At 30.9% G+C, this 17,229-nt stretch overlaps 1 protein-coding gene across 1 annotated transcript in view; it reads left to right on the forward strand.

The window, feature by feature from the left end:
* Nucleotides 1-16,522, forward strand: part of LOC115875155 (inactive hydroxysteroid dehydrogenase-like protein 1) — a 31,686-nt gene extending 15,164 nt beyond the window's left edge. The window contains exons 3-7 of the mRNA XM_030890544.1: nucleotides 2,039-2,161; nucleotides 2,616-2,726; nucleotides 5,955-6,175; nucleotides 14,625-14,852; nucleotides 16,148-16,522. Coding sequence (XP_030746404.1) covers nucleotides 2,039-2,161; nucleotides 2,616-2,726; nucleotides 5,955-6,175; nucleotides 14,625-14,852; nucleotides 16,148-16,249 — 785 coding nt within the window. The 3' untranslated portion in view covers nucleotides 16,250-16,522. The remainder of the gene's footprint in view (nucleotides 1-2,038; nucleotides 2,162-2,615; nucleotides 2,727-5,954; nucleotides 6,176-14,624; nucleotides 14,853-16,147) is intronic.
* The last annotated feature ends 707 nt before the right edge of the window (nucleotides 16,523-17,229 follow it).

The following is a 17,229-nucleotide window of genomic DNA, read 5'->3' on the forward strand; positions in this document are numbered from 1 at the left end:
GTAGTTTGAATTAATTAATTAATAAATGTAAAACATTCATTTATATGCGAGTAATAATAATAATCAGAAGTAATAATAGTAATACTTATAACATATTGTGGGGCAATTTCAAATTATAACTAGAAATTTAATGTTAAAAAGTCGAAATTCACACATAAATTAATTTTGAACACCCTGTTTTTTTCTTCATCACTATAAAACTCTCCTACCAAATCTGAATACTCCAACTTTCAAAACAATAGCATGCCACTGACAATTTTTTACCAGACTAAGTAAATGAATTTTATGTACTTAAAATAAAGAATCCAACTAGATGGAAAGGAAATACTGCCAACACAGGAAGTTAAATAGCCCTGGACAGTAAACTCCTGTGGAACAGGCATATTAAGAACACTACCAGCAAAGCCATAAAGGCTCTCATGATATGCAGAAGACTGGCCGGAAATAGATGGGGCTGCTCCCCTAACATTTTGCGCTGGATGTATACCATGATAGTAAGACCCATGATTACTTATGGAGCAGTTGCCTGGTACACAAAACTAGAGCAACGGACGGCAAGGCTAAACCTATGCAAAGTCCAGAGACTAGCATGTGTTTGCATCACAGGAGCCATGAGAACCTGTCCAACAGCAGCAATGGAGGTCATTCTAGATCTAACACCACTGCACATTGTCATTGGTAGATATGCCAATGCGACAATGATTAGAATGGTCACTAACGGAATTAGTACTGGGAGAATTGTCAGATCAGGGCTTGGAACACCCTCAAAAGGAAATACCACTCCTGCAACCCCCAGTGGACGATATGCCAAGAACGTACAACTTTGACAAACATGTCAATGTAGTATTGAGCAATAAGAAGGATTGGAAGAGCGAAACGCTTGCCCAGCAGTTAAAAGACCATACCATAACTTGGTATACTGATGCTTCCAAAACCAATACGGGAACAGGGATCGGAGTGTTTGGGCCGAGAGCTAATTACTCCGAACCAATGGGCACTTACCCTAGTATCCTACAGGCAGAAATCTACGCTATCGAGAGATGCGTACAACTTATCTTAGATAGGAACTATCGGAAACAAGAAATAGCCATCTTATCGATAGTCAAGCAGCGTTAAAGGCGATCAACTCAGTATCAATCAATTCGAAATTGGTCAAAGAATGCATAGAGAAGCTGAATAAATTAGGCAAAGAAAACAAAGTCCTCCTACACTGGGTGCCTGCTCACCAAGGGATAGAAGGCAATGAAAAAGCAAATAATCTAGCTAGGAAAGCAGCGAACACTCCACTAACTGAACCAGAACCGTTCTGCTTTCCAAGTGGTAACCAACTCAAGGCGGAACTCAAGAACTTGGAAGATTCCATCCGCAACCTGGAATGGAAATTTTCCAATGGTCTAAGACACTCGAAGAAGTTTCTGAGGGCTTATGATGAAGAAAAATCACAGATCTTCCTGGGTCTGAGTAAGAACAATCTTCGGATTGTCACGGGGTTTTTAACAGGACACTGTCTCCTCAACGAACACCTCAGTAGATTGAAACTAAGAAGAAACGGCGAATGCAGATTCTGTGGGGAAGATGGGGAAACACCAGTACACCTCATCACTGAGTGCGCCGAGATGACAACCATTCGTGCCATGAATTTTGGTACGACTGATATTGGAGATGGAGAACTACCCTCTATAAAACCGTCCCAGATACTGGCTTTTGTCAAAGCCCTGGGACTGTATGATGAGTTATGATTCAAGAAAGGGGGACACAATGGATCTGTAAGGTCGAAGTGATTAACCCCCCTCCCACTCATTCTAAATTCTAAAAAATGTACTTAAAATAGCAGAACCTTAAATATTTCTGGTATTCGAATATGTTCTTATACATTTGTATACAATATGGCAAAAATGAATTTTGAAAGCATTTTTAGGAAGATTTTTTTCAATTTTGACCCTAAAATTTAAGTCAAAATGTGAAGAAATAGCAAACGTAAAAAAAGACCACAAAAATCTAAATCTTTAATTCCTATTATTTTGTTTCTCATTTACAGTAATCACCGGTTCCACCGATGGCATTGGCAAGGCTTACGCTACCGAATTGGCCAAAAGAGGAATAAACATCGTTCTAGTCAGCAGAAATATCGATAAGTTACAAAAAACACAAAAAGAGATAGGTCAGTAATAGTGGGTGAGTCTTAATAAATAACAGCAAATATTTTTAGGACAGGTGGACCTCGATAAAAGAAACATATTTTCTTTTTACCGTTTTTCAAATAAGTCTAAAACAATCAAGTTATTCAAGTATGAAAAAAATTGATTACTTTTAAAAAAAATTGAGAGTTACCGGATTTTTTCTGTATTTGCATTCCTTTTAGTGTCGTAACCCTAGAGTAAAACCGTAACCATGGTAATAATAGAGATTAAGAAATTAAATAGTGGGAAAATTTTGCTAAGAACAGGCAATTCTAAATAGTTTTCTAGAAATCAACCTCATAAACTTGTTCCTGATGTCGAAATATACTACCCTTAAAATATTTGCTCTGATTTAAGACTCACCCTGTATAGTAATTAAATGTTATAAAAGAACTCAACCCTTTGTGCTGTTTAATATATATTTTGTGATTATAGAAGCAAACTATTCTGTCAAAACGAAAATTATTCAAGCAGACTTTTCGTTGGGTAAAAAAGCTGTCGATATTGTCAAAGAAGAAATTGGAGAAATACCAATTGGTATTTTAGGTACGTAAATAAATTATTTTATATTAAAATATATATACGGTTTGTTTTTCGCTCCTGGGCAGTTACGTCATCATTTTCGACGCCATATTGATTTTCACGTATTTACTGAATTGGGCTATAAGTATTCAGCTCTGTGTTTTTCTATTCATGTATATTAGACAAGGAAGCACGATCTTTTTGGGTAAAATTCGATAAGATGGACTTGAAGAAGTCATAAACATTGAAGAGAGAGAGTGACAATCTGTGACGAAATAGCCAAATTTCGAAAAACAAAGCGTAAACCTATTAGAAACACAATACATACCTATGTTGGACAGGGGTTGTGAATAAGTATATTGCTTAACCTGTCGATGTTTCCGTCTTGCAAAAATAGTATTTTACATGTTTTGTTATTTTATTAACTTCCTGGTTTTGCTCCTTGTAAGTCTAATGAATATTTATTAAAAGAACTGCCAATAATTGACTACGGTGGTAGTCAATCTTTGGCAGTTCAAATGATCGCGTCAACGATCATCTTCAAATACCCATAACATAAAGCATCCATTAGATTTAAAAATATTTAAAGAAATTCTATTTTAACCTAAAACATATACAAACATTTAAAAAAATGTTATAAATAAAATTTCAAGGTTTGTACATTATTTTTTAAACGGGTAATAAAATATAAACAAAAATATGTAAATAATTTGTAATGTTTGTTGGTAATATGTCAACAGATAATTAAGGCCAAAAGAAGAGAACGTAAATTGTAGTCTTGACTCTAAACATGACCTTTTTTAAGAACTGAATATCTGCAAGCGGTTAATTTTAAATTAACCATGAACTCTCCAGATGAATTTAAATGAATGAAATAATATTCAGTAAATACCACACTTGCAAGTACCAAAAGATTATTGAGAAAAATAATAATTCAGATTTTCTGTCTTTAATTGATGATGTATATTGTATAAAAATATTACGTAATATATGTATATTTATTCTAGTCAGGAATAAAAAAGAATCTTATAAGAAATTATATAAAATAAATTTTCAAGGTTTTCATTTAAATCTTTGAACTATCCATAAATATTAGCAAAGATATGTAAGAAATTCGTAATGACAATAACGTCAAAGGACTGATTTATTTCTCAAGAACAAATTATAAATTGCAGACTTGACTTCAAACATGACCTTTTACAGCGATTGCAATTTTGCAAAACGCGAGAACAGTGATATTTCTCAGTAATTTGATGGAATTACAATTATTAGAAATAACCAGAAAGGATGCAGCAATTAGTTAAAGAATATGAATCTATCTATTAATAATAAATCAAATAAAATTGAAATTTACTCTACAAAAAGACAATAATAGAAGAAAATCTAATCCGATAGTCAAACAGCATTAAAAGTGATCGACTCAGTAACCATCAATTCGAAATTGGTTAAAAAATGTCCCAATGTAATGACCCAATGTCTAGACCAGTGTTTTTCAATCTTTTTGATTTCGCGACCCCTTTACAGGTTGAGATATTCTGGCGACCCCCTGTGTCATAGAAAGCCAAAAAATAATTTAGTTTTAATGACTACATACGTTAGGTAATCTACATTATTAACCTAGTAAAATATAATTTTAACATTTTTAAAATCATAATCATTAAAATAGAGTTTATCACTAACTTTTTATACAAAATTACAAAATTAATTATCAAACAAATTTTTTATAAAAAAGATTATAACTTTTACAAAACGTACTAAAAACAATAATGTCTACATAGTTATTAGTTCTAATAGCTCGCTAATTACTAATATTTAACCGTGTTGTCAACTTATACATATATGGGTAAAACTAGATTAACTAATAAATTTAATTAAATGCATTTAAATTGGTAATACCGGCGATAGTTGAACATTGGCAACCTTTTACACCCAAGGTTTACGAAATCTAGAATAAAACGAGAATGAAAGCTTTCGAATGCTGTATAACAAGTCTCTTGGATATAGTTCAACATGAGTAGCAGTTCATAAGTATTCATATTTATGAAATATTTTAGATAATACTGATCGACGGAATATTAATTAAAGAAATGGTAAAGCATTAAAAGAAAAACAGAGTGATCAAAAATATTTTTTTTTTATTAAAACGACTATGCTGTCTATCTAACATTTTGCTACACTATTCACATGTTACACGCATAAAACGCAATAAACTTGTTATGAAATTTTTATTCTGGGACGCATTTACATATTTATCAACTGGTTTTTTTATTTTTCCGAATATTTTTTAAATATAATGTAGCTCCATTATTTTGTACACATACACGTGTATGAAATAGGTATTCTCCATTATTAGGATTTATGTTATGAAGCATAAATAAATGAAACAAATTTAGATTGGAAAGTGCCCATAAGGACAATGTAAACACTATTTGGCGCTATTCTTGCAACGGTCGCGACCCAAAGCTTTTGAAAATTTTGGAGCGGTTCGGCTTTTTCCGGAATTATATCGCCAAATATTATTTATGCAAATTTATTATTATTTTCTTTTATTTTTATTAATAAAATACAGTGTGTTGCATACAAGAAACTTTATTTTATAATAATACCTATGAAAAAATATTTTATAATAATACCTATGAAATACCTATGAAATACCTATGAAATACCTATGAAATACCTATGAAACATTGGAAACCGACGTTATGCCACGATCCACCATGGTTTTTGCAGTTCACAGTTCACAGCACAGCTTTTTAAGTCTTTAATGCCACTTTTTCACAATTATCACGGGTTTGAGTAAATAAAACTTAAATTAGACTCACAAGATAGCAATAATTACTTTGAAAATGGACGCTTTAAACACTTTTCGGAATTTTTTCAGCGGTTTAGATTTTGAAAGATTTTATAATTTTTGAAGATTCTGACTTTGATAGGAGAAAATTATTTCTGTTTTTGTTTGCGGTTGTTCTTAGCAACCGCTATAGCAGGGCCAGATCGCGTACAACGGTCGCGACCTAAAACAATTTTGCGACCCAAAATTTTGACGAGCATTCCAATCTAAATTTATTTCCTTTATCTATAATTATTTATAATTAATAAGTTTTGTTTGAAATATCAAAAAAAGCAGTGTAGTCATACGTATGTGGCCTTTTAAGTTTAGTTAAAAATAGTTGCACTTATTTAAGACTCACCCTGTATAATATTTTAGTAAAAATAAGTTGTACTATAAAGACTTATTCTTGTTTTTCTTAGTGAACAACGTAGGTAAACAATACGAATACCCAATGTATCTAGGAGAAGTACCTGAAGAGGAACTGTGGGACATAATAAAAATCAACGTAGGGGCCGTCACACTTCTATGTAAGATGTTCGTAGAAAACATGAGAATAAGAGGAAAAGGGGCCATAGTGAACGTTTCCTCTGGATCAGAGTTGCAACCTCTACCTTTAATGACAGTCTATGCTGCAACAAAAGTAAGTATAAATAGGGATGCGCATATTTAGTCTGGACCTGTCACCGAGCCGAATTCGGCGTCCAAACTTAGCGAATTCTGCTCTGCGCGTTCGGTTCGTTCTGTTCGTTCGGGCCAAAATGCTCAAGTCTAGACGCACCTTTAGAATTAGAGAATCATTTCCTGCGACACCTTTATGTCCTGATACCCAAGAGATAAATAGTCTATCAAAAAATTTATATTTTCTGCCAATATATCGAAAGGCAAATAGAAAAAAATATCTAATAAAATATATCGATATTATTTTTCTTTAAGGTGCATCTCTAATTATAGGCACTAAAGCATTTAATAAGAATTATTTAAAAGCCTGTTTGTGATGTTGCAACGACAAGCAACAACCACTTGCATTAAAACTGAAACAAGGTGAATCTATTTAAAATTGTGCAAGAATGACGGCTTAAATGCTGATGTTTCTGTTCGGGTTTAGATATGTAGTTAGGCGGTTATTTATAGGCAAAGACATGTACAGAGTGTCCCAAATTTTATTGGAATCTAAAAAGTGTTCTACTGAAATGTCTATTAATCTATTTATGATAGTTAGTTATTTTTTTCTGTTCAAGTTTTTACAGTTTTTAGTTAACACTAAAAACATTAGACAATAAAATTTATTTTTCCAAGGCTCCTTGTTTAAAAATTAGTGTTTTTAACAAAGCCATGGCACTCTATGGCGGGAACATCAAAAAGTTGACATATGATAGGTAATTCTATTCGGAGTGTAATTTTCTATCGAATAAAGTAAAAAAATACCGAAGTTGCCATTTAAAAATCAAAAGTTGTAGTCATTTCCGGTGAAACAGGAAGTGGCCGAAAACAATTGAATATGTCAATCAATCCCTAAATTATGTCATATTATACTAACATACCAAATCTCGTTTATTTATCTGAGAAAATAAAAAACTTATAAGGGTGAGCCACTTTTGAGACGCACCCGGTATATATAGTTGTTAAAAAAATAAAAATTTTCTAAATAATTTTGTGCGTGTAACATTATTTTATATCATAAAAATAATTTATGATATAAAATAATGTTTGTACCTGTTGTTCCAAATTTCAACCCAATCATTGTGGAATCTCGGAAACTAGAGGTCAATAAAATGGAGGCAAAATTACACAATTTGATTCTGATCACAATGCCACCTTAAACTTTTTTGGAAAAAACGGATATTCGCCATTTCATTTTTATATTTTATGACTCTTTTTGAATAATTATAACAAAATAAATATCATATATAGTCTGTCCAACGAGAAGATCCTTGACAGTGATAGATGTGTCTGTCATTTTAATTTCAAAGTAGTTTATTTTATTTTACAAAGAAATAAATTGGTACAACTGGAATGCATAGCAGGAAATATTTAAAATTTGATTGACAAGATGACAAGTGATTACTTCAAAATATTGTGAAAAAAACTGTATAAAACTGAAAAAATGTAATCGAGTTATTTTATTTCATAAAAACGGTATGTGTTAATACAAAACAAACAAGAACAAGACACTACATACCAAAAAAATATAAAAAAGAACTATTATTTACTTTCAAGCTTTATGAAACTACCCGCATTTATGATTATATTTATCAATATAACTTATGTACAAATACAAATTTGTAATATTCCACAGGAATAAATAAAACAACATAGGTAAATAAAACAAACTATTTTATTAATAATAACACCTACCAAATTTTATACCTTAAAGGTTGATTAATTAACTTTAATCTTAATTTTTTTAAACCAGTACCTTTTGACATTATTTTTCTGCAGTACTAAAATCCATTATTTGTCTATCGTGTGATGTCGATATTTTACAGCTACTCCAGTTTTTAGTATGTGTTTAGTTTGATCCTTCTACCTTATACGAGATGCACTTATCTACGACGAAATGGTATACAAACTTTATCGATGGCAACTTCATTGGTGTATAAGACTTTCTGCCTGGGCAGCGAGTATTAACCATAAACTGTGCTCTGGGTCTACAGTTAATTTTCATTCGATTTTTCCTCCACTCGACTTCAAAAGACACAAAACACACGTAATAATACGAATCAAAATGCATCATCTTCCAAAACGCAGGGTATTTAACAAAAGTTGACACAAAATTATAACTTATAATTTGGCAAGACTTTGACAAGCGTCAAAAATCTAAAGGCGAGTTCATACGCATCGGCGTCCGTTTGTCGTTCATCGTTCCGTCAAACCAATAAAATTGAAATACGATCTGTCATTTTTTAAATAAACCAATAAAACTGGTTAAAAACAACAAGACACGACGTATGACGCATTTATATTTAAACCCATCCATAGATAACTTAAAAATAATTAGAAACTTTTTTTAGTAAAATAAATAGATTGGTATGGGACGTCATCTGCTTTTCTTCTGTCATCGTCTGTCGAAATCTTACCTGAGAAAAAAAACAGAGTATACTTACTTTTTTTTGTTTGACGAGATGGAGCTGAGATCTCATCAGATTCTAAAACCGACGCGACGTTTCCTCTTTGACGTACCATCATCAACTTTCTTTTTGAAGTAAAACTTCTTTACGCGCGCTGGGTGTAAAAATTCAAGGCCGTGACACACAAGCTAGCGAGACGAAAAGTGATAAAGGCAGATTACGGGTTAAAAATACATAGTGAAACGACATCTATTTGAAGAGATAGGTAAAAAATGGTACAATACAATTTGATACAATTAAATTGTGATCCTCGGAAAATAAACAGGGTGTTCCGTTTAAATTAAACAAGTTATTTCCGTTTACAGCTTCTTCTTAAGGTGCCGTGCAGATTCCTGCGTAGGCGTTCATCTTTTTCTTCCTCATCAGATGGTTCTGTTAACTGCCGCGACTTGGAGTGCTTGGAAGTCCTGTATGCCTGTCTAATGACGAATATTTCTCAGCCAGGATAGCTTCCTTCGTCCTATCCCCCTTTTGCCCCCCTCTATTTTACCCTGGAGAATCAGACGCTGAAAGTGATAGCGTTCTCCACGTAGTATGTGTCCCAAATAGGCTATTTTCCTCTTCTCGATGAATTCGAAGAGTTCACGTTGTTCCAGACCAGCTCTTCTGAGAATGTCTTCATTCCTAACACGGTCGACCCAGGGTACTACTAGCATTCGTCGTAGGGTCCACGGTCCACGGCTTCAATTCGGTTTATTGTTGCTACCTTCAGTGTCCATGCTTCAACCATATGTGTCATGTGTCCATGTTTACAGCTACAATTATTTAAAATAAATTATTAGACACTTTGTATAAGGTAGTATAATTTTTATTATTGCAACACAAAATGAAATAAAAAGAAAAACGTCAGTACAATATTTGGTTTTAAAATCTTAAATGCGCCTAGAAAAACGAAGCAGTAAAATTTTTACTGTATTTTGACAAAAACGTAAATACTTCAAAAACGGTAAGATTAAAATGCGGTAAATCTTAATCAAATTTACTTTTATTTTAATCGTAGAAACTAAAAATGTGATAATATACAGGGTGTGCCAAAAAAATAAAACTTTGATACATTTTAATTATTTGGGACACTCTGTATCTTGTAAAAATATTTTTAAATTGTTGCTGCAATAGTCCTTCAACGAACCCAAAACTTACAATTTGTAAAAGTCTAATAGTTTAGCTACAATACTCCGTATCGTATGTGGTGAATAACCCCGTATATCTCGAAAATATTTTTAAAATATACAGGGTGTTTCAAAACAAATGCGAAAAACTTTAGGGGATGATTCCTTGTTCAAAATAAAGGGTAGTTTGCTTTATAAACGTTGGGTCAAAAGTCAACCATTAGGGAGATATCGCGGTACAAAGATGACGGAAAAATAATGTTTTTATTTTTTATCTTGAAAACGAAAAGAGATAGACTAATGAAATTTTATGAAAGCATTACTGTTATGAAAACACACTTTCAGGTAATTTTTTTACTTTTTTAAAATGAGTGGAAGGGGTTGAAATAAACTACCCCTATCATTCTTGTTAACGAAATTTAAAGAAAAATCTTATCAAACACATGCAAATGCTTTAATTTGGATAGTTTAGTTTGTTTAGAAACTTTTTACCTCTTGTGTTTTTTTGATAAAACTCACCGATTGGAAATTAAAAATAAAATGTAAAGCATTACATGTCAGGACAAAAAACATTTTTAGATTAAGAATCTAGTGATAATAACGATAATAATAATCATCTAGATAATAACGTATTGCAGTAGAGTAATGTCAAATAAAATAATGTTAGAAACATCCTAAAAAGTAACAGCGGCCGACTAGATTTTTTCCTAAAAAAATTACAGCAGCCCACTAGATTCTTTATCAGAAAATGTTTTTTGTCCTGACATGTAATGCTTTATATTTTATTTTTTAATTTCAAATCGGTAAGTTTTATCAAAAAAATACAAGAGATAAAAAAGTTTTTGAACAAACTAAACTATCCAAATTAATTTTTTTGCATGTGTTTGATAAGATTTTTCTTTAAATTTCGTTAACAAGAATGATAGGGGTAGTTTATTTCAACCCTTCCACTCATTTTAAAAAAGTGAAAAATTACCAGAAAGTGTGTTTTCATAACAGTAACGCTTCCATAAAATTTTATCAGTCTATCTCTTTTCGTTTTCAAGATAAAAAATAAAAACATTATTTTTCCGCCATCTTTGTACCGCAATATCTCCCTAATGGTTGACTTTTGACCCAACGTTTATGAAGCAAACTACCCTTTATTTTGAACAAGGAATCACCCCCTGAAGTTTTTCGCATTTGTTTTGAAACACCCTGTATATGCACCACTACCAATTGCCAAAAAGATTCGAGTAAGTATTTCAAATAAAAAAACTGAGTTCGCATATTTTTTGAGAAAAGAAAACTCTGGATCGCATTAGATAGATACATTTTTAAGACTCATAATACATTTTCAAGTAGTAAATTAAAATTGCTAGACGCTTTTCAGTTTCTAGGAACAAGGCACAGCATTTGCTATAACATAAATACTTAAAAAGACTGGAATTAATACTATTAATCACTACTTGCCTTATACCATCACAACAAAGAGAAAATAAACACGCATTTTAAGAGGAATAAAATGATTAGAAAACGGATGGAATCGATTAGAGACGTTGTTCTATGGCGACATCATCAGAACCGCCCATTCAAATGTTAATGTCAATAGCTGCGCTTTACGCAAGAAAGCACTTGACACACCTACGAAACCTTTGCGAAAATTATTATATAAAGTTGTTTTATCGATTTTTGTTTAATTAATTACGTTACAGAGATGCCGTTTCACAATAAATAGAACGTTATGGAATTAATGTCATCGGTATTTGTTCACATGTTTGACATAGCTACCATATTTATGTGTTTCAGATAAAGTTGTGAAATAAAAAATGTACTAAAATTTATAAGTATTAATAACTTGCTTGTAATATAATATAGTTATTTTTTATACAAGACGATAAAATACCATTTTATCGTCGACCGAAAAGATGTCTGTCTATTTAGTTGTCAGTTTTGAGTCAATATTTTTTAATTCTCTTTCGTGTCGATTGCTGATTGAATTGGAGCCAGAAATGGCTTAAAACGAAATAAGTTAATTAACAACAGATATTCAGGCTGAAGCAAAAAACGCCATATCCAAACTACTTCCATTTAAATCCCGAATAATTTACGAAAAGGAATACAAAAGTTTTCAAAAATGGAAGCAATTAAAAAACATGCGAGAAGAAATAAAGTTTTTAACCTATCCTCGCTGTTAAAGTATCATTTAATCTACCCTTGCGGTTAAAGTATTATTTTATCTACTATTTTTGATAAATATAAGCATAGATAAACGAAAATAATCTACTATTAAGATAGATATGAAACTTAATAGAAAAATTTTGGGTCAAAGCGCCACTCCGTGTTTTTAGTGGAGACTACGTTTAACCCAGCGCCTTCGCCTTTTCTGCTGTAAATGTTTTTTATGTTTATATTTGAATTCAAAGGATTTATTTTTAAAGTTACACTGATATATTAGTATATCAGAGTAACTTTAATAAAACATAAGAATATATATATATTTTACAATTTATTTTTTTATTTATTTTACAGAGTTTCATGTAAATGATCGTAAGTCGACTGGCTGTCTAATGAATAGACCGAGATTTATAAATCTTAAAGCGAACGAAAAAAAAGCAAACAACGAATACATACCATATATTTTTCTTTTAGCTAAGATACATACCTTATCGTCTTTTCGAAACACGTACATTTTTGCAGTTTTGTTAGTTTCTTTGAAAGATGCAACACAACAAGAAAACACCATTTTTACAGTTAATAAATAATAAAACTATTTCTGACTATGATATTTAAAATTTAGATAGATAGAAAATTAAAAACAAACGAGTATTTGCAAACGCAGGCCCAACTTCAATAAAAATCAAAATTTTTCCTGCGAAAATCAGGCTTTTCTCACTGAAAAAGTATTTTTTGATTTATCAGCAGTCATTGTCAAGTTGACAATATACAGGGTGTTTTCGAATTAGTCTTAAAAAAATATGGTGTGATTCCTCATGTGTTCTTAAAACAATTTTTATATAACCATTGGGTCTAAAGTACTTCCTTTCTGATCTACAGGGTGTTAAAAATTAAAAAAATCGATTTTTTTGCTTAACATAAATGGTACACCACTGCTTTTTTAAAGAAAATATATTTTTTTTCTTGACTGGCCATCCTTTTTCAACAAAATGGATCTTTTGAGTTTTTCTTGTTCATCAAACGGTTGTCGAGAAAAAAATAAATATACTTATTAAGAGCCCGCCTTAATTCGTTTTCTAACGATTTTTTATTTTTTAGATTAATTAGGAAACACCCTGTATATGCATATCACAGGCAACCAAATAAACTAGTAACCTCTAAAAATTATTTTTCCTACCACTAGCGACATACCGTGTTTTTAGTGTGTACTAAATTATTTTATCAAAATTTCACCATATAAGTTTCAAGGCAATGGATATAAGGCAATTTTAACAGTTGCTATGGAAAAAATTTATATATTATTGTATAAAGGGATTTAAATATGCTTTTGTAGAAAATATATCGAAAATTAGCTATCCATATGTATTTTGAATGTCCAGTGGCGCATCTAGAGATTGAGTATGGGAGGGGTTGTGTGAATATTCAAAAAAGTACTAAATTTGAATTAAATTTTTGCTGGAAGGTATTGTAACTGTGGAAAAAAATCTACTTGGATTGGTTTGGATATTCTGTTAATGTGTAACAATTTTATTTTATACCAAATTTTATCTTATTAATTAATTTCTTTCTGGGAGGAGTAATTACCCCCATTACCCCTATTACCCCTCCCGTATATGCGCCCCTGTATAGGGCTTGTTTGAAAATAGGGCTTGTTTGCTCTAAAATTCCTGTTTCACAATGTACCGTTTGTGCCGGGGAAGGGATCATAGTTTCATCGTTGTCACTTTTCGAAAGAAATCAGTACATGCATATTATTTCGAATATTTTTAATTTTATTGTTTTTATGGAAAGCACTGTTCATTAAAATGTTGTATCCTATGTGATAGGGCTTGTTTCTCTCTACCATTTCCTATCTCACAATGTACCGTTTGTGTCCGGGAAGGGTTCATAGTTTCATAGTTGTCGCTTTTCGAAAGAAATCAGTACATGTATATTATTTCGAATATTTTTAATTTTATTGTTTTTATGGAAAGCACTGTTCATTAAAATGTTGTATTCTATGTTATAGGTCCAGTGGTGCATTTAGAGATTAAATCTGGGAAGGGTAGTGTGAATATTCAAAAAACTACTAAAATTTGAATTAAATTTTTGCTGAAAGGTATTGTAACTGTGGAAAAAAATCTACTTGGATTTGTTTGGATATTCTGTTTTAATTTGTGTTATTAACTTTTTTGTAGCAATTTTATTTTATACCAAATTTTATCTTATTAATTAATTTCTTTCTGAAAGGGGTAATTACCCCAATTACCCCTCCCGTATATGCGCCCCTGTCAAAGTCAATGGAACAAAACAAAGAGTCAGAGAATTAGATATAGTTCATATAAAATAAACGTTTAGTCACGTGATTAAGGTTGAACGGCAAAGCGTTGCCCACTTTTACATATTTTCTTTTAATCAAAACATTTTAGGAAACAAAAATAAATTAATTATAAATATATCAGCAGATATTATTTACATCAATAAAACTCACCTTCTTAACAGCACTTAAGGGACATAAAGAGCCATATTACTACCGCTTTCCCGTTCAAAAGATTCTAATAAAGTTGCGATGAGTTTTTTTACGGCTATTAAGCTATCTTGTACACTTCGCACTAAAAGAGGTTCTAAAAAGAATAATGTTCGACTGTAAGGTATTATATTTACACCAAAAACTCAGTCACCGGCATGTTTATTTTACCTATTTCTTATTTTTTAGACTTATGTGAAGAATTTCACTCAAGCTCTTCAATACGAGTACGCATCCAAAGGCCTGACTATTCAGCATCTGGCACCGATGTTTGTAGCAACCAAAATGAATCATTTTAGTGACAGAATACACAAAAAGAGCTTATTTGTACCTGATGCCGAGAGTTATGCCAAATATGCCGTTTCCACACTTGGAGTTCTGGATGATTCTAGCGGTTATTGGACCCATGGAATACAAGTAAGATTATTTGTTATTTTTGAGACCATAAGAGAATATTGTAACAATATACCAAACAAATCTAGATCTATCTTGATAATCTCGGTCGATGCCACTGTGTAGAATGAAAAAAAAACAATCAATTTTTATATATCGCGTATTTTTCAAAAGTGACGAAATTTGGTATGTTAGTATATAGGGTGTTTAAAAAAACATGTGCCATCTCTCGGGTTATTAAGACATTAACACCCTGTAGCTACGAAACAAAGCAGAATCGGTCCTATGTTGATAGGAAAAAAAATCTTATTTTTACGTGAGGAATCTCCCCACAAGAGATGGCACATGTTTTTTAAAACACCCTGTATAACATAAATCAGGATTGATTGACGTATTCAATTACTTTCTGCCACTTCCTGTTTCAGCGGAAATGACTACAACTTTTGATTTTTAAATGGTACCTTCGGTATATTTTTCCTATACAGTAAGTCCCCAGATTGTCTTTACAAGAGGAAAAACTGTTTTATTATTGACATTTTGAGAAATATGCATCTTCATAAAAATTTTTGCTTGTTCTAAAATGGTTAATCCCGTTTATACCTTTCCAAATTTCCATGCCGTTTTAGAGAAAATTAAAAAATACAATAAAATAGAGTTGAATTTTTTCCTAAAAATCAAAACGCGTTTCTATGGTGATATAATTTCGTTTTCATTCTTTGGTGGATTGTTATTGGCAGAATTTTAATTAACGTCATATTTTTGCTGTTTTAAAATGTGAAAGAACCACAAAATTTATTTAGTTCAAGGCTACGGAAAGTGTGATTATAGTTATCGGAAAATTTGATACTTTAGCAACAGCAAAACAATATGACGTTAATCAAAATTAATAATAACCATCTATCAAAGAAAGAAATATAAATTATATTTACGTAGAAACAACTTTTGATATTTAGGACTTTTTTAAAAATTCAACCATAATTTGATGTTTATTTTTTAATTTTCTTTAACACGGTAGAGAAATTTGGAAAATTAGAAATGGGATTAACGATTTTAGAACAAGCAAAAATTTGTATAAAAAATTCATTTTTCTCAAAATATCTGTAATAAAAAAGTTTTTCGTCATGTAAAGGCAATCCGGAGAGAAACTTTATATGATAGAAAATGGTATTCTAAAAAGAATAAATTTTTTAAAACATAAATAATGTTATCAATATGCATAAAAAATCTAAATCAATAATAATTATTGTTTGTCATTTGTTAAAATTTTGTTTGTTTTGAGTTTTTTATTATTTATATATTTTTTTTATTTATATTTTCAGACTTTCTTCACAAAGTTACCTCCAGAATGGATCAGAATGTACATCGGGGGATATTTGAATCAACTTTTTAGAGAAGACTATTTAAGGAATTTGAAAAGTTGATATAAATCTTATAATAATTTTCTTTTTTCAGTGCCTGTTTTGTGATATGCAAACTATTTGTATATTTAATGTAAATACCGTTTTATAATGTTTGTTTTTGTTCAACTATCTGAAAATTTTATTCTGTTAAAACTATTATTGTAAACCTGTGTTGTCATTACTTTTTATATCTCTGAGAAAATTAAATTTAGAGCTCACCTTACCATGTAAAGTGATACTGTTAACGTAATTTAAATATACATTTGATTGCGAATAAAACAAATAAATTAATAAGTGTGTCTTATTTTCTTTCTAAATTTTAAAACGCTTAAATTTAAAAATTTATATATTTATTTATATTACAACGAAAGCGCCATCTCTCCTTCAAGCTACGAAGTACACTGGAATAATTTAATAGAAACCTTAATGTTTATTCATAGAGCTTTAGACTATTGCAACAAAGATGGTAAATAAATTTAATAGACTTACTTAATATAAACCTTAAATTAATGAATGTACATAACGAAATATACAAAGCGCACTAAAATTTAAAAGGCTTAGTTAGGATCAAATAATAATTTATTTCCAAATTATATTATAAAAACATCGTCAAATATCAATATTCATCAGCATATTCACATTTTTACAAAAGTTAGATAATCGATTGATGAAATAATCATATCTAAAGCATAAATATAAAAATAGTACTAGACATCTTCCTGAGTCTTTGTATTGGAAGCTTTAATGACAGAGACTTAATCTTATCTTATTATGTTAACTGTGCTTTAATGCTAGAATTAGAGTTTTTATGATTTACCTACACACCTACATAAATTTTATTTTAAATGTTTTCCAGCTGAATGACGACCGATTTTTTTTTCGTAAAATGGTCTCTCTAGTACTTACTACATTTTTAATCTTCTGTAAAAAAACGCAACATCGCATAGTTTTTGGGAAAATCTTTTTGGAGAATTTATTCTTTCAAAGCAGACCTACAAAAT

Source organism: Sitophilus oryzae, unplaced genomic scaffold (genome assembly GCF_002938485.1).
Source record: "Sitophilus oryzae breed Bouriz unplaced genomic scaffold, Soryzae_2.0 scaffold_1350_pilon_pilon, whole genome shotgun sequence".
In the NCBI taxonomy this organism is placed as follows: domain Eukaryota; kingdom Metazoa; phylum Arthropoda; class Insecta; order Coleoptera; family Curculionidae; genus Sitophilus; species Sitophilus oryzae.